Raw genomic sequence first — 19,470 nt, forward strand, 5'->3', positions numbered from 1 at the left:
TTCAAAACGTTTTGCGGCGGCGTCCACTTAATTTCCACATAGTAGTATCCAACACATTTACACGTTATGGTTCGGAAGAAAAATACATATCTAAATTTGGATATAGACCAATGGCGCAATGGTTATGCAAATGTATCATTTCCATGGGTGAAACCTTCAAAACAAATCATGTTGCTATAATGACCCTTAACGAGTCTTCCAGGGTGATATGACTGGGAAACTTGGCAGAGACGAGTTTGTGACTTTATACAACGATCTCAATGACTGGAAGGTGAGAGTAGACATCACTTAAACGCGGAAACGATTGCTAAGCTTCGGTATACATATGTGTTACACTTTATATCGCAGTCCTGACACAGACCTTGTAAAATGAGTAATTGTTTAAAAAATCATGGTTTTGTTGAACAGTTTTTGTATCAATATATGAAGATGAATTCACACAGACTGACTTTTGATAATGACACCGATATGAATTTTCAACAATTTTTGTAGAAAGCCTTTAAGGAACACGATGTGGACGAGGGCGGGACGATGGACATCCATGAACTAAGGCGCGCTTTCAAATCTTTTGGTACGTGTGGGATAAACATTGATTTATTTATCTATTCATTTGATTGGTGTTTTACGCCATACTCAATAATATTTCATACGACAGCAGCCAGCATTATGGTGGGATAACCATCGATATATGTGCTTTGAGATTTGCCTGTCAAACAAATCAGTTGCGTGGTATTTACGTAAGCCCATTTCATTATGTAAGTTAAAACTAATTTTAAGTCTTTCCAGTCAAGCGCAGGAGTGCCATAACACAGTGGGAATTCCGTAGGTCCAATATCAGCCTAGCGTACATCTGGTTTATGCCACACCGTATGTTTTCACTTACAGGCTTCAGGCTGAGTAACCGGTTGTTGGTGGCCATTGGCCGGCGATATGCAAACAAGGCAGGCGTCATTGACATCCAAGACTTCATGCTGTGCTCATGTCGGCTAAAAACCATCATCAGTAAGTATTAGAAATTGTGGGTGTTGCTCTCCCGACAATCTACACTGGGGCAGAATGGGGTGAGATCGTCTGGTATCTGGTTAAATATAACCTGTGAGGTTTTAGAAAAACAAATATTGGACAGTCTTAATCCGGCAAGTTGTAACTTGTAGCAATAGCGAAGTTTGATAACCAGAAAGTTTTGTTCACTCGCATCTATATGTTCTAAATTCCCGTCACTGAAGGCTTGCCATCTGTATTTATTAGCATATAGGTTTCCACATCCCTGCCACGATTACAAGGCTTTTCTCACCTGTCCCAACATGCCTCTCTTTTCGCTGATCGCACTTACTAGTGAATATACCTCCATGAGGCTATAAACGCAATTCTTCTCCCTGAACACCTATTAGGCCTGTTTGCATATATTGCCTACCATACAAACGCATTAACTCATCCACAATTCCTTTCGATGAAAACATGCAACTTATATTTTTCAGAAACTTTTCAAGCCAATAAAACTAACGATGGCTCAACTGCAACATTTCCAATGGATGAGGTAAGCGAAACAAAATTTAACTGAGATTCAAATAGTATATTAGTACAAATTTATTTATTTATTTAATCGATTTTTTACGCCGTACTGAAGAATATTTAACTTATACGACTGCCGCCAGCATTACGGTGGGAGAAAACCGGGCAGAGCCCAGGGGAAACCCACGACCATCCGCAGGTTGCTGAAAGACCTTCCCAATCAGTACAAATAGCTGGGTCGCTCTTTTTTTATAGCTTATTACTACGAGAACATCAATTCAGACCGTCAGCGCTTGGCTCAAACCAGTGGCGTGTTCAGAGTCAACTTGTAGGCGACCTTATATTAGGTTTGTCAGTACCTGGCAGGGTGTGGTAGTTTTCTTTTAACTATCTATAATCTAGCACCATCGTATAAGTGAAATGCGTTTGTCGTCGACACCAAATCCATAAATACACCAATACTGGTATGTGTGGTACAAATATCACTGATTGATTGATTGGTGTTTAACGTTACGCTCAAGAATTGTTCACTATTAAGACGGTATTAAGGCTTATGGGTGGGGGAAGCTGAACAAACCGTTTAAGCACTTTGGAACAGCAAGCGCTGGCTTCGAACACGTTACCTAATTGGGCCCGATGGAGCCATAATGTGCATATTTTGTTTCTGCCTTCCAGTTCATGACCAGTATGATGTACTCGTAGTATACAAGGTAACAAACAATTCTATCGCTGTTCGTGACTGTTCTGTGAGGAAGATGGGCAGCTGAAGTATCGTTCAGTCCTGGGCGGGAAATATAGAATCTCCATTCTACATAAGCTATACATATACCCTTTTTATTGTACCATAATTGTTCTTAGAATATTTCATGTAATATGACACTGCTTCCATTCCTCACAGTCTCACGACCATAAGATACGTTGAAACTATGTCTTAAGTCAATATATGCTCTAGAATTAAAAAACAAACTGAAGAATTATTATACATCCCTTCCCAAGTACATTCCATTTTAATTTACATGTCAATTAGTGAAAGGCCTCATAAATAAATAAAAAACCTGTAGCACACAGTTCAAAACAACCTTCCCTTGAAACTTCCTTGAAGAGCATTCTGTACTTTATAATTAGGTTGGTACTGACTAAGAGCATTGTGCAGAAGTGCTCACAATATAAAGTCTTTGTTATTTCATCTTCATGTAATGAAGACATTTTTCAAAGTTTTCTTCAGTAGCGTCTTGTGTTGACCATGATATTATACATCACATACCGCACCAGCTTTATCTTTTTTCTCTCAACATGTCTGTATATTCCACCTGGGATTAACAGACGGCCATCTTTAATAATATCATATTCTACAAAGGCACAGCATAGGAGAATTATATACCCAACAATTATCTTAAAATTACACAATTTCTCACCCCCTCTAACTCCTTTAATACGGCCTAATTTGTACAGATACCAATTCTGCGTAAGAACATAGGTAAAAAAATTTTTCTTAAAAATAATGTTCTCATTGAATTTCAGTACATTTATACAAGTATCGACCAAATTCGCAATGTAAAGCAAAAATTGGTCATAGCTCTTTGTACATCTTAGTTCAAGTTTTTATGAGTATTACATGAATTTTTATGTATTCTTTAAAATAAAATATTAAAATGTTTACTTGTCTTTTGTGTACTGATGACTTGCAACTCATTTTATACCATCTAATCAAAACATGTAACAGTGACCACTTCAAATGCCTGTTGCGAATGTTCTCAGAAAATGTTTATGTCCACTATGGCTTTATTGACTTTGTCTTCCCTTAATGGAGGTATTTTCATGTAAAAGGGGAACACAAAGTCTGCACAACATGATGAAATTTCAATATATATCCAGGGCTTGGACATGACTAATTATGAATCATGTATTGTAGCACCAGTGTGAATCTTAGCAATAAGTTTATTTTATCATACTGTACTACTGTACTAAAGTAGTTACTTTATGAATGAGCCTGGCCAGCAAGGGTGGAAGTTCAAATCCAGTCCCTCAACATTTTGTCTGCATTGTTTCCAGTTAGGATACTTGTCATGTATGTATTTTATATATTTATATATGTCTTGGATGTTGATATCAGGAACTGAATTTAAACACGCAGCAGGCTAGTGCGGTATGATATGGTATGTTCCACACATTCTTCCCAGCAGTGTGGAAACTGGTCTCACCCTGAGAAACACATTAACTTTCTCTTCCTAATCGTATCTAAGCTGGTGTTATCTTGGGGGACACCAGATACTGCAAAGAGAGTAAGGCAATGCCCAACATCCACATGTCAACTTTCTCTTCATACCCATATCTGATTTGGTGTTATCTTGGGGGACACCAGATGTTGCCAAGAGAGTAAGGCAATGCCCAACATCCACATGTCAACTTTCTCTTCATACCCGTATCTGATTTGGTGTTATCTTGGTGGACACCAGATATTGCCAAGAGAGTCAGGCAATGTTCCACATTTACATGTCAACTTTCTCCTCATAATCGTATCTGATCTGGTGTCATCTTGGGGGGCACAAGATACTGCCAAGAGAGTCAGGCAATGTTCCACATGTCAACTTTCTCCTCATAATGGTATCTGAGCTGGTGTTATCTTGGGGGGCACAAGATATTGCCAAGAGAGTCAGGCAATGCTCAACTTTCTCCTGAGAATCGTATCTGAGCAGACACCAGATATTACCAAGAGAGTCAGGAACATCTTCATGTTAATATTCTCTTCATAATCATACCACAACCTGTATCATCTTGGGGGACACCAAATATTGCCATGAGAGTCGGGCAGATCCGTGCAAGGAACATCCCACATCCATGGTCTTTCTGTATATCAAGCCAAGGAAGATATTTATAAATAAAAGGAAGATATTTATAAATTAAAGGAAGATATTTATAATCAAGCAAAGGAATATTCAGCACAATTTTCAACATTAATGTTTTTTTTTTTACTTAAAATGAATTCATATGGGGGCATTGCTGTAATGAACACTTCATTGATTAATGTCATTGGCAACGTCTTAGGCAATAATGTAGCAGACAAGAACAAATTTACCGTGTGCTTTAATGCTCGATGATTTAAAAAAAAAAGTCGTAGATATACTAGTATCTTAATTGCACCTTTTTGTGATTTGGGGCTTGTAGCTATGACCATTACACCATCTTGAGCGTTTAAAGAATAAGAGATTCTGTCAACAGAACTTGCACCATATAAAACATGAAAATAAAGATTAGGGAAATGTATCACTTTAGAGCAAAATAAAATGAAATTCAGAAAGAGTTACACATGTATCCATGGAGTATGTAAACACTGTTCCTTCTAACTGAAGTATCTTACCATTGTTACCGTAGGGTGTTGGTGGGAGGTCATAGGGCAGGGGAAGCAGGGGTTCATTTGCTCCCTGCAATGTCTGTAGTGATGAGCTCATAGTAAAGGTGTCTCGGTTTGTCTGAAGGAAGGAGGAAAAAAAAGATACAAACTAATAATGACTTTTTGGGTAAATCTGAGATCACAGTCATCAGGTCCATGTACCCTATTTCACCTGAAGTTTGGAATGTTAAAATGCACTTTTAGAAGCACACAAAGGCACGGCTGGGCAAGCACATTTCTGTCGCCAACCAGCATCCTACTTACTGAAACAAAACTTCTTTGATATGGAAGTATGCATCGATGTCATCAAATAAAGAAATAAATCAACTTATTGAAACAAATCGTCCACCGAGGCATAATCAAAACAAAGCTTCGAGTAAAATAGCTGTCAGAGTAACCAGAAAGAGGTTACATTATTGTTCTTGTTGCTCACATTTGCGATAACACAGCACGGCAGAATTTCACTGCTCTCGGAGAATGTACTTCCGTTTTGCAGTTGAATGCCACGCTTAAGTGATGATGGAACACTTTTTGACGAATTATAAAGATCCACGAAGGTTAAAAGAAAACTGCAGGCTTCGCAATCTAAATCCCCTGCTACAAATAAGGAATATGACAACTACCAGCGACAAATGCAGTTTGTAGAATCTGGGAAAATAACATTTCCCTGAGCAACTGAAGTAGAAAACGAGCGTCAACTAGACATACCTAAATACATTGTGTGCTCCATGATAATATCGGGCAATAAGAGTTTTTGACTGATCATAATCTTTTTACTGTGATTATATTTATCCAGTTCTGGAATAATCCAATAAAATGTATGTCTCAATTTCAAACAAGAACTGCAATCATTTTTGTATAATTAAGAAAGAAGGCTTACACCAATGATTTATCCAACTTTCTAATATGGACAATATACTAGCATTAATTCAGAGTTTACAGGGACAGGCCTTTTGTTTCATATCCAACTTTGCTATTTTGGAATCCTTTTGTGAGTTTTGAAGCGAAAAAAATAAAAACTTCTGGGCAAGTGAAAATGTTTCCGGGCAACCAGTTTTAGGATTTTGGTTGCTCTGATGGCAACCAACAGGATAGGTTAAATTACCCCACTGGTATAATAAAATGAACAAATACAGAAATAATTTACACCACTGCTATACTGAAATGAACAAATACAAAAATAAGTTACACCACTGGTATCCTGAAATGAGCAAATACATAAGTTACACCACTGCTATACTGAAATGAACAAATACAGAAATAAGCTACACCACTGCTACTGAAATAAACAAATACAAAAATAAGTTACACCATTGGTATCCTGAAATGAGCAAATACATACGTTACACCACTGCTATACTGAAATGAACAAATACAGAAATAAGTTACACCACTGCTACTGAAATAAACAAATACAAAAATAAGTTACACCATTGGTATCCTGAAATGAACAAATACAGAAATAAGTTACACCACTGCTATAATGAAATGAACAAATACAGAAGTAAGTTAAGCCACTGCTATAATGAAATGAACAAATACAGAAAAAGCAGATTACATTCTTACACCTCTAGATGGTTCTTGTAGAATGTCTGAGGCATGTAGATGTACATGTATTAAACTAGAGCCATGTTTAACACCACTTTTGTTCACCATAAGACCGCTGGTTCATTCCTTTGATGACAGAGCAGTACATTTTTAGGAGCTTTTTGTTTCACATGCCAGGCTCTATGACATGCAGATTGGTGTTTTACACCGTACTTAAGAATATTTCACTTGTATGACGGTGGCCAGCATTATGGTGGGAGGAAACCGGAAGAACTAGTTGTCATGATTAATACACAACCTACACAACTAGTTGTCATGATTAATACACAACCTACAGGATTAGATGTCATGATTAATACACAACCTGCAGAACTAGTTGTCATGATTAATACATAACACCTACACAAGTAGTTGTCATGATTAATACACAATACCTACAGAACTAGTTGTCATGATTAATACACAATACCTACACAACTAGTTGTCATGATTAATACACAACCTACACAACTAGTTGTCATGATTAATACACAACCTACAGAATTAGATGTCATGATTAATACACAACCTGCAGAAATAGTTGTCATGATTAATACATAACACCTACACAAGTAGTTGTCATGATTAATACACAATACCTACACAAGTAGTTGTCATGATTAATACACAATACCTACACAACTAGTTGTCATGATTAATACACAACCTACACAACTAGTTGTCATGATTAATACACAATACCTACACAACTAGTTGCCATGATTAATACACAATACCTACACAACTAGTTGTCATGATTGATACACAACCTGCAGAACTAGTTGTCATGATTAATACACAACCTACAAAACTAGCTGTCATGATTAATACACATACCTACACAACTAGTTGTCATCATTAATACACAATACCAACAGAACTAGCTGTCATGATTAATGCACAACCTACACAACTAGTTGTCATGATTAATACACAATACCTACACAATTAGTTGTCATGATTAATACATAATACCTACACAACTAGTTGTTATGATTAATACACAATACCTACAGAACTAGTTGTCACGATTAATACACAACCTACAGAACTAGATGCCATGATTAATACACAATACCTACACAACTAGTTGTCATGATTAACACACAATACCTACACAACTAGTTGTCATGATTAATACACAATACCTACACAACTAGTTGTCATGATTAATACACAATACCAACACAACTAGTTGTCATGATTAATACACAACCTACAGAGCTAGTTGTCATAATTAATACACAATCTACAAACTAGTTGTCATGATTAATACACAACCTGCAGAACTAGTTGTCATGATTAATACATAACACCTACACAAGTAGTTGTCATGATTAATACACAATACCTACAGGACTAGTTGTCATGATTAATACACAATACCTACACAACTAGTTGTCATGATTAATACACAACCTACAAACTAGTTGTCATGATTAATACACAACCTACGAAACTAATTGTCATGATTAATACACAATACCTATACAACTAGTTGTCATGATTAATACACAACCTAAACAACTAGTTGTCATGATTAATACACAACACCTACACAACTAGTTGTCATGATTAATACACAATACCTACACAACTAGTTGTCGTGATTAATACACAATACCTACACAACTAGTTGTCGTGATTATCATGTACATGTAGCACAATGTGAGGTTTGTCTCAGAAGAATCATAACAAAGGACAGAAAGAAATGCTCATAACTTACAAAATGTTTGGGTATGAAGAGGACACCAAGTTCATATGAGCGAATCATCAGCTGGCTTCCCTTCTTCTCTGTAGCACCCCAAGCTGCCTTAGATAAGTTTGCACTGAAAAAACAGAAGTTAAATCATACACGGATATGTTTTTCGCTTGATTTTAATGGATTTTAACATTTCTTACATACTGTCAAGAAAAAATTTTTCATTAGGTCACACCAATTTAAATTGTTGTTTCAAGGGCAGAATAAATCTTTTTTCAATATCGTCGGACGAAAAAAAAAAAAATTGACAATCATCTAAGTTGTGGGAAATATAGAAATATGAATTTTTTGGAATTTTTCCTTTTGAAACATAAACTACATGACAGAAAAGCTTTGAAAAACAGGAAAATCCCCAAAATTTCAAGATCGGACAAACTAAAAATGTGGCTTTTCAGGGAGTTTTTTTATTTAATTTTTTAGTGCCAGCTTGTCTGTAAAACACAAAATATAATTGGTGAAAACTTGAAAAGCAGGTTTATTTAACACTGGCTGAAACTCATTTACCATTGCAAGCCTCAACTTTTCATTTTGTGTTAGGTTATGACTTATACACACCTGGTAACGAGGAACCAAGCAGCTTCTGACCAATTAGGTGAGGCTCTCAGGTAGGTCTTGATGTGAGGACATGCTCTGGAGCGCCCACGTCCATCAGATTTCCACTGGCTGCAACAGCGAACATAAATTACACTCTCAATAACTTTTACATAAAGCTACAAAGCTACCTTTAAATATTTAATGGGAAAAAGTTAACATCCACATTCCAGCCGTCTTGATTATGAAGAGAGAGTTGTTATATGGATGTGAGACACTGCCAACAATGATCTGCATGACTCTCATCATACATACTTGTATTAAAGAGAATTGTCAAACGGATGTGAGACACTGCCAACACTGATCTGCATGACTCTCATCATAAATACCTGTATAAAAGAGAATTGTTATATGGATGCGAGACACTGCCAACACTGATCTGCATGACTCTCATCCTAAATACCTGTATAAAAGAGAATTGTTATATGGATGGAAGACACTGCCAACACTGATCTGCATGACTCTCATCATACATACTTGTGTTAAAGAGAATTGTCATATGGATGCGAGACACTGCCAACACTGATCTGCATGACTCTCATCATACATACTTGTATAAAAGAGAATTGTTATATGGATGGAAGACACTGTCAACACTGATCTACATGACTCTCATCCTAAATACTTGTGTTAAAGAGAATTGTTATATGGATGTGAGACACTGCCAACACTGATCTGCATGACTCTCATCATACATACTTGTGTTAAAGAGAATTGTTATATGGATGCGAGACACTGCCAACACTGATCTGCATGACTCTCATCCTAAATACTTGTGTTAAAGAGAATTGTTATATGGGGCGAGTGAGTGCTTGGGGTTTAACGTCGTACTCAACAATTTTTCAGTCATATGACGACGAAGGAATCATTAGGGTGGAATTGTTATATGGATGCGAGACACTGTCAACACTGATCTGCATGACTCTCATCATAAATACTTGTGTTAAATTGTGTTAATTATTCTTCAGATCCACGCACACTTTTCACAATCTGTTTATGGTTCTGGTCATTCCGTTTTCACAATTTAAATTCTTGACAAGCCTTTCACCATCACAGGACAAATCAAAAACCCGTGAAGAATGGTTACTACAAATTGTTAAATGTTATGAATTTTGTTGATAATGTACGTTAGTCTAAACACGTACAACACAATTCTGGTAAACGAGTACGAAACTCCTTGCTAGCTCTGCAGTACTGAATTTAACTCACTGAAAGAAGGTGTGAAGGTAAGTTTGTTTTTTGGCAACATTAATGCTGTAGGGCAGACATCCACCTCCAGGGTAACCCTCCAAACTTAGTCTCACATTGTCCTTGCTGGGGAATATCTAAACACACAAAAACACACTTATATGATTTCTGGCGCATGTGTGCAAATATATTACAAATATGTGTGGTCACAAGAAAGAATGCTGGCAATAGCAGCTTCTAGGATCACGCAGCTCCAGTACTTGTGGCACTTATGACCATGTTAAATTATCGGTGTCGCCAACTTATGAGGACCAATCATGTAAGGAATGGCTAGGCTAAATGAGTGACAACGGCGTTAACATATAATCGTAATCACCCTTAACCTCATTATGTTATTTCTTGCGCAATATGAAACAAATCATTTGCTTATTTATTTATTTCATTGATGTATTTGATTTAAATGCCATACTCAAAAATTTTCCCTTCTACAATATTGGTTATTTTTATGCTGGAGGAAACTGGAATGCTTGGCATGAACCCCCAACCTCTAGGAAGTTACTGATGAACTTTCTCACATTTGATGTACAGATATCCACACCATATTATTGGTGGAATTCAACCATTTATTGTCACCAAGGCCCCACAAGCAAAAGTGAAATGTGAGCGAAATGAATTATGAAACATATTTAACTACTGATACTTTCACTTGAAAAACTGCCCAAAGGATGACTATGACAACGATAACACCGGGGCCATGGAAAAACTCAATTTTACAAGAAAAGGCACATATTAAGGAAGTAGCATCTGATCTGTTTTACTTTGAAAGCTTATGCAACTCAAAAGGCGCATCTCATGGCACATCGCTCGTAGCTCACAGTCCTTCAGAAGGTACTCTGTAAGTAAGTATTTTCTGCAATCAAATCTTCTATGATATAATCCATGATACATTTCATGACATGATATAAGCATAAATGACAACACTCACTGACCAGGTGTAGAGGTGGTGGGGAGCTGAGTGAGGAAGATAGCTGTCTGCAGGCCCCCAGGCTCTGTAACCACTCCCCACAGAGCCAATTACTCTTGTCTGCTCCCAGCGACCCTATGCTGGAAAACTGACCAATCACAGGCCATTTCCTCACACTGTCACCATGCACACTCTGCTGCAGAAGCTGCAATCAGAATACAGGGGAAGGTGTTTGTCTTAAATTGAGTCAAATGAAGCTTTTGTTTTCTAGGCCACCACTTCTTGTGTTTCTTGAAAAAAAGTTCAATACTACATAGTACAGTATTATGTTGCTATATTTGCTTTATCAACAAAAACTTGTAAGTTTTGTGAAACTGGGTCCAACCGTCTGAGCTACACTCTAATAAAACTTACATCTAACACTTACCAGTCTGGACGAGAGACCACACGTTCGACAGTGTGACACAGAGCACTTACAACTGTTACTATGGTAACTACAAGTGTTGCATAGCACTAATTAAAAGTGCAGTTACTTCTTGTACTTTTTATTGAGGGAACTTTACACTTAAAGTAAATAAATAATGATGGTACATGTGCATCACTGGTTGGAAGTGCAACAATACATGTACATTGATTCATGAACAGAAATGCCGAAAAACATGTAACATGATGTGGATGTCAATTTCTTTGATTTTCCAATGAGTACCAAAATTGGAAATTCTTATGGAAATGTGTGATGAACAAACACGGAAACAAGAAACAAGAAAACTGACTACATGACATGTGAGAGCAATACTAGTGTGATTATCTACCAGTGCAATCAGGTCTAGACAAATTGAAAAAGAAAACCGAAACAATCAAAAACAAATTTTATTTTGGTTACTGTAATTCTCTTCAGCCTTTTCACATGTTTGCACAATGTTTATTCAGGCATATTCTAAATGCATTATTCTGAGCTGACTGGTAAAACTATACTTTTTGTAAAGCCCTGAAATTGGCCATTCCAACCAATGTAGTTTTGTCCTGAAAATTAAATTAAAATGTGCGTGAATTGTACCGAAAGCTGCTTTTTATATGCAAAAAGATATTTGCATATATCTTTTTATATATCTAAGGTATTTTTAAGTGAAATGTTCATTCTCCTCAAACTCCATGGTTGACATGTTATCTCAATTCATAAAAAACAGTAAGTATATGACCTTTCTGAGTCTCAGATGACCCCAGGCATCCTTCTTCTCACCAAGGTGTCGTCCTGGTACTGACCCAACAATGTGCACCCTGTAAATGCAATGTGTACATTGTATCAAACGTTGCAACCGGAGCATTTCCAGTTCAAACTTTTTGTCGCAAATCATAAAAACAAATGTCAAATTATTCAATCACAGCAACTGACTTTATATCTGTTATTCTCATCTGAAAAACACCTGAGAAAAAAAGGACAACTTAACAGTTCACTGTCAACATAAAAAGAGTTTGAGGAAGTTCATACCTGGCAGCTGCCATGTCATGCTCCTTAATGTGGTTGATCCAGGTTGACAAAAGATGGGACTTGTATGCTGACAGGTACGCAAGTAAGTCACGCTTAAAATGGGTCACTGAGTCACCTTCTACAGCGCCATCTGGTGGAGGACGCTTCAGTTTAGGAAAGACTGGGCTGATCCACACACTAAAAATGTATACAGAAGAGTTAAATACAATTAAGAACCTCCACGGATGACTGAAAACTGAAGACTTTGTGATGAATGAAACGATCATAGATATATATCCTAGAAATATATATCATAGAAATGTCAACCATGTTTATGGGTGGGGAAAATGATAGTGCCCAAAGTAAACAGCCCTTTGTCAGGTAGCTGATAACCCTTTGAACCAAAAGTTGCAGGCAAAGCAACCAGCTATACAGTCCTCTTGTGAGATACAGAATTAACAATGCTTTTTTTCACAACTTTGAGGTGCAAATTGCAGAACTTCATCATGACTTATGTATAGATGTGAAAAAAAGTTGTGATATTGTATAACCCGATATTTTTTTAAAGAAATAGTAGTACAACTAAAACAGAATCTTAGGCCTCTGTCGGGTCATGTCAAAGACTTCAAAAATGGTACTTTTTACTGCCTCGCTTTGTGCTTAGCTCTGTGAGGTCAGAGCAAGGAAACAGGACTGGTTGGCCCGGTGTCAGTATAATGTGACAGGGTGGGGCGTCATGTCTGGTGTGTTCCAATGTTTTACTTATATGACCATTCTTACACGGCCGCTGACAGACCTTACCACATCTAACAGGAGAGGAAACCAGGATGAGCTGGACTTGACCTCACAGCCACAGCACTGGTGAGAGTCTCCTGCCATGAAAAGAACATAAAAACATAACAATAAGAAAATCTGTAAGTGAAGCGGTCCATACCCTTGTGTCTTCTGATACCAGTCATTCTCTATAAGGTTACAAGTATGTATAACCACCCTCAGGCCACTGTCATACAGGAGAAACATCATCTTCCTGAAGGGGTAAAAATGAGAGAGGGAAGTTTATATTAGCAACTACAGCAAACATCAGCTACAGCTGTACAGCATTACTGCTATAATTTGATTTATTTGGTTGGTGTTTTACGCTGTCCTCAAGGATACATTACCGCTATAAGACAATGACCAGTAATTGGGACTCACTTGGGACAAACTTGAGCTTGTGACGATTTCTAAAGAAAAAGTAATGAATGTTCAGCAAAACCAAGAAAACTTTTCAGACAGTTAATACAAAAGCTCACATTGAATATTCAGTAGAAATATTTCAATATTAAGCTCACTGTCATGTACTCTTTTAACATAGGCACATATTTATACACTAATTAATTGACACATGTGACAATACATGTACATGTACTTTTGAATGTTTCAGAACTTTCATGAATTGCATTGTTGTCATCTCGATGTTAACTTACGTATGATGGGTCCCATACATAATCTCTAATTTGGCCTGCAACATGAAAAAAATTAAATAATGCATAACAATTGTGATTTGAAGATTATAAAAATTTGAAATTAAACCTTCTTAGCATAACGGCATCTAAAAACTATATTAAAATTGAGTAGTTAAAGCTGGAAAATGCTTCTATCTAAGTCAAAGTCAAAATCACTATTTACTGTAATGTAAAAATCATTTAAATTTTATGCATGGAAATTTTTGAAGTTGGTAGAATATGAAATGAAGGTCACCTGGCAAAGTCTGATGTTAGGGAATGGCTCTGCCTCTGCATGCAGCGCACTCTTAGCCTGCCTATCCTCCCCATGGATCAACAACATCGGCTTAGACCTAAGGGTAACCAAAGTAACACCACAGTACGTGTATGTAATGGTGGACACTGACATACAAGCTTATATCAATATTAGCTAATACGCTTTCAAACAACCATGCCCTGGGGGACTAGGATGGTTACATTAGAAACACTACAGTAGAATATAACACTGACTCACCTGAATTCCTTTGGGTACTGCTGAACTAACCAAGGGATGTCAAACATATAGTTGAACTGCAATGACAACATAATGACACAAGTGCAGGTACATGAAACTGGAAAACACTATACATGTGCAACTGAATAGTGCAATGTAAATGTCAAGGTTGTGATAATGTGGTACCACAGCAGCAGAGGTGATGATGACATCATGGGACTAACTTGGGTGAGCTCCAGTTGTCCACTGGCTGACACTGGAGTTTAAGGTCACTGATCTATCTTTCCATTTGTCTACTCCAAAGGCAACTAGTGAAACTTTCAGATGCAACAAAGGGGACATTAAGGATGAATTCTGGCTGTTATGCCATAGTGGCAATATTACAGTCATACCATTGGATTGGCAAATACGGTTGTTATTTTTACACTTAATGCTTTTAATAATACTGCAGTCAAATAGTGATCTCAATTTTAATAACTGAACAATTTCCATATACCCACGTTTTACAGAGCTGTATAATTTTTAGAACATATTATACATGACCAATCTTGGCAAGTTCTATTAAACTCACAGAAACAAACATATTCAGGGATACAGGCCTAACACTTATATACACACAATATCCTTTACCATTTTTAAACTCCAAGTAGTAAAAAAAATTCTAATACTCCTTGTGCTTTCATATTCTAACTTTAAGTGCAGAGACAGAAATCTTCCTAGCAAATACTATGTAACCTACTAACATACCTGAGCAGAGGCCATCAAATTACCCATACTACTGGACAGGATATCTGAAATGTAGTACCAGGTAATTTTTATTTTCTGTAATTCTTTAAACATTTTGCATATTTGCAAGGTGTTTATTCTGAAGGCATTATTCTGCTTAGACATTTTTTTTGGTGAAGCCATGAAATTGGCCAACTCAATCAATGTAGTTTTGTCTCCAAAATCAAATTAAAACTGTGCAAAAATTTAACTGAAAATTGAAACTCTTTCATATGTGAAAAGGTTGAGGAAACAGGGTAATCCCCCAATTATCAAGTACATATGGAACATATTCCAGGCCATGAAATTTGGGTGACGTAACCAAAAAAAATGGTTACTGGTTTTAAGCCTTGAATAACAGATTGTTTGGTTTCCCCACGACACGAAAACGGATCAATCGTTCGCGCAAATTGGTTACGTGAACACGTGACTAATAAAGCCATCTACAGTACTTCCTTGCAGATTTTTTCCCTTTATTGACCCTAACTTCGGCAAAGCCTATTACTTTGCACATGAAATTGGTTGCATTGCAGTACAGTCTGCCATCATTCATGTCCAGCTGAATCATCACATAGTACAATGGATAGATAAGGGGCCACAGCATGAATGGTGAACAGCATAGATTAGGGTGGATCAGGAAGCCACTATAAAACATATCATAGATATAACTGACATAACCACTTAGCAGGTAATGTCAATGATGACCAGCTCATGGAAAGTTGCTGACTAGTGAAAGTTTAAATTCAGTTCAAACTCAATGTCACCTTTCTCTGTCTCCCACTAGTTGACCAAGTGCACGATACATGACTTACGAATGCCGCCAGCTAGCATGTGTTGTGTACATAACAAAGGAGACATGTAGTGCACATGCTCACAGCAGGAAAATGTGGCTGAAAGTCGAATAGTACTTCCTTAGCCAAAAGTTTTAATACTTTGTTTTAATACGGAAGCTTTCTCAGGGGTAACCTATACGCTGTCGCAAAGTTAATGGGTGGTCTGTAGACTGGACTTGATGGCACAAATAACAGGAGAAAGCGCAGATGCACTTACTCGATTAATAAATAGGGCGTGGACCTCGTGTGGGTAACTCTAATATACCGTTGAGCGCCATGCAGTTCAAGCACTTTATTTCTGGGAACATTTCGGGGGACAGGTGAGCCTAACTGGTTTATCGATCTGCACAAATACAATCCATATAACTGACATATGAACGATCGTTTAGTTTGTGCCTAATTTCGTAGCCGGATAGTCTAAACATGAGATTACAGATAATGAGTCTGTGCCTCACCAAAATGAAAAGCAAATCTGACTTACAATACACATTACAGAATTTGAGTTGACCTTTATATTCTATAGTGTTTTTAAGGCAAACCTTTGATGTGAACTGCAAATGATCCATTGTGAAGAGCTGGTATACCAGACACTTTAGTGAGGAACAGGCTGACAGGTTGTGCCTCTTCATAAACCTCAGAGAATGTCCTTCTGTGACTGCCGCTGGATTTGAAAGATTGCTTTGAGGATTTGTCTTCAGCAGACGATGGTCTGTGGTCTTCTGCAACATTATTAAGTCATCTGGTGGTGCTTTACATGATAACAGTAAATGGAAAACTTGCTGTCAGCTGGTCTTCAGATTTTGGTATCTTCTCATTACAATAACCATCAAATAAATGTCATTAATGAATGTTCCATAAACAATTAAAAACATACATTAAATAACAGAACATAAAAGGGAACATTTTTTTTTCTGTACTGTATTTGGATAAAACTTCTTAAATACTATTTTAGTCATATAACAATCCATCCACTCACATTTTATAGAACTGTATATATTTCACAAGCCTGATAACATTTTCACTTCACCTGTATGTCTGAATTCTGCCCTATGGGAAGGGTTCTTTCTGTAACATTTGGAACCATATTTACACAATGGTTTACTATTCTCCTCATCATCCCCTGCCAATGGTTGAGTAGCAACATCCTCTTCTGAGCCTACAGAGTCTCTGTCTAAATCAGTTTTTCTTCTCTTTTGAGAAATGTTAGAATCTAGGGATTCCTCAGCACCTGATTTTCTCTTGAGCGACAAACTGGACTGTGACCTCTGATCCTTTAGAGATGTTGAGGGTTCTGTGTCCGAATCACTGGCAGAGATGTCATGAAGAGATCTATTGGTTTTAAGTTCTCCACCACTCGATGATGCTGTACAACTCCTCTCAGCCTCTTCTCCAGAATAACTGCTGTCAGATATATCATGTACGGTTGTAGATCTATTAATACCTGCAGTGCTGTTGTTATGACTGCTCTGATTTTCATACGATAAATCTGTTTGAAACAGGTCTGGAGAAGATGGTGATGTGTTCTCTGGTTCTATGGTAATGTCAGAGTCTGAATCAGAAATATCATGGCGGCCTGCCAAAGACACAGCCAGTCTGTAACTGGCCTCTTCTCCATGCGCCTCTTCATCAAACTGTCAAGACACAAATAAATAGGTCAAATGTCAAGACATTTCTATTGACACAAGTTCTATTGATTTCGACAGGCTCCCTACTGGACCAAAGATGAGAATGTTCACTAACACACTAAACTGTACGATACTCGAACTACTTTTCAGTATATTTTCAGGATGAACAGACACACAGATGTGACCAATACAATATACCTTAGGTCAATGTTTGACCCAGCAAAACAGACCAAGTTGTAAGGACTAAATGTTATTGGTTAGGGATACTGCATGTAGTTACATGTAGTTGATTTTCAGAGCTATTGATCAGACAGAACATGTCCTGAAATATATACAGGACCATATACACATCGCAGGTAAAGTTCATCTTGCTAAAGTGCTGTTAACTGAAGTATCATGCCGAAGACACCCGGCATGACACTCCACCCGGTGATAATACACTGACACTGGGTTAACCAGACCTGTGTCCATCCTCTATTCACTCAATCAGTGCTAAGCAAGGCACCAAGAAGTAGCATTTTTAAAGTGTTTCATATGACCTGACTCTGGTCTGATCCTGGGTTTCACAACATTGAGGCAGTCAATTTAACCATTAGGCCACCAAAGTGGCACTTTCATGCTGTGTGTCATTTTTCTTCATGTACCATAATCATGTCACTTTTAAAGTTTGGGATCTATCATCTAACCTTCAAGGTTTTTCCTGACATGTTCTTGGTCTTACACCAGACAAAGCATGTTTTAATGTAGCACCGAAAGACTCCAACTCCTTTTCATATACTGGACCGGTGTTGTTGGAGTCTCGAGGCTTACAGTGTTAATTTCGTATCAACAAAGGTCCAGGCCCATTGTCTTTGTTATCGAATAAGTCTCCCTCAAATAAAAAACTCCAACCTAAAGGCCTGCTTTCTGCACCCACCTCACTGCCACTATACATCCCTACTTGATTTAGAATAGATTTATTATAGCCATGAAGGCTTCCACGATATACCCTCCTCATCAACTGCCGCCATGTTGAGCAGCTATGCTGTTCTGCTCCATAGTGGAGCAGTGTTAGTGTCTTTAATTTGCGCGAGACTTATTTGATAACAAAGACAATCGGCCTGAACCTTAGTTGAGTATGAAATTACCATTGTAAGCATTGAGCCTCCAATGACAATAGGCCAGTATAAGAAAAAGAGTTGGAGTCTTTCAGGGTTAATTTTAATGATTATTTTTATTTTCTAATGATTAGCACTGGCAGTGGAATAAATGAACATCATGTATTTAATGCCTGACTCAAGATTATGTCTCAGATAGCTTTCTGAGTGGAGGAAACCAGGTTAATCACCACGACATTAACAAAAAAATATCTTCTGACTCAAAGCCGCTGTTGATCTAGTGCGAGCATAGGCCAATTAAGTGGCCAGTCGTCTGCAGTAGAATGGGGAGTCGGAGGCTTGAAGCTGGATCAAAGCACAAGCCAACTGAGAAACTTGATTTTCGGCTTTTTATCATTTTTACAAAGGCTGAGCTAAAGACGACATTTGTTTGGATGCTTCTATATCATGCAACGTAATGGAGTAGTAATCAATTAGCGGTCAAACCTGGCGCTGAAGCTCTCTTGCCAGTTTTTCGTCTGCACTTTCGTTATTTGCCGCCATACTGGCCATGTGTTGCTAGATTCTGCGCCACATTTCAAAATTTTACATCAATAATGAATTTTGCGACTACTTACTTAAATTTTGACGTTTACACGATAAACTGTAGAAATCTAAATAAGACAATGTGGTTATATGGATTTGTACTGTGAGAATTTTACACAAAAATT

The 19,470-nt window shown here is 37.4% G+C and overlaps 2 protein-coding genes across 2 annotated transcripts; one reads left to right on the top strand and one right to left on the bottom strand.

Moving 5' to 3' along the window:
- The first annotated feature begins 208 nt into the window (after positions 1 to 208).
- On the top strand, positions 209 to 1,844 carry LOC135466942 (calpain small subunit 2-like). Its single transcript, XM_064744697.1, has 4 exons — positions 209 to 271; positions 493 to 571; positions 886 to 1,002; positions 1,768 to 1,844. Exons 1-4 carry the CDS (start codon positions 209 to 211, stop codon positions 1,842 to 1,844), a joined length of 336 nt encoding a protein of 111 aa, XP_064600767.1.
- A 357-nt stretch (positions 1,845 to 2,201) lies between these two features.
- On the bottom strand, positions 2,202 to 19,309 carry LOC135468815 (tyrosyl-DNA phosphodiesterase 1-like). The gene is made up of 16 exons (XM_064747255.1): positions 19,247 to 19,309; positions 17,066 to 17,669; positions 16,578 to 16,757; positions 15,188 to 15,231; positions 14,462 to 14,517; positions 14,204 to 14,300; positions 13,930 to 13,964; positions 13,398 to 13,490; positions 12,485 to 12,661; positions 12,195 to 12,273; positions 11,021 to 11,200; positions 10,053 to 10,168; positions 8,808 to 8,915; positions 8,217 to 8,319; positions 4,871 to 4,982; positions 2,202 to 4,359 (listed from the first exon to the last, which is right to left on the bottom strand). The coding sequence occupies exons 1-16, from the start codon at positions 19,301 to 19,303 to the stop codon at positions 4,283 to 4,285; spliced, it is 2,118 nt and encodes a 705-aa protein (XP_064603325.1). The 5' UTR covers positions 19,304 to 19,309; the 3' UTR covers positions 2,202 to 4,282.
- Positions 19,310 to 19,470: the final 161 nt, after the last annotated feature.

This window comes from Liolophura sinensis, chromosome 6 (assembly GCF_032854445.1).
Source record: "Liolophura sinensis isolate JHLJ2023 chromosome 6, CUHK_Ljap_v2, whole genome shotgun sequence".
In the NCBI taxonomy this organism is placed as follows: domain Eukaryota; kingdom Metazoa; phylum Mollusca; class Polyplacophora; order Chitonida; family Chitonidae; genus Liolophura; species Liolophura sinensis.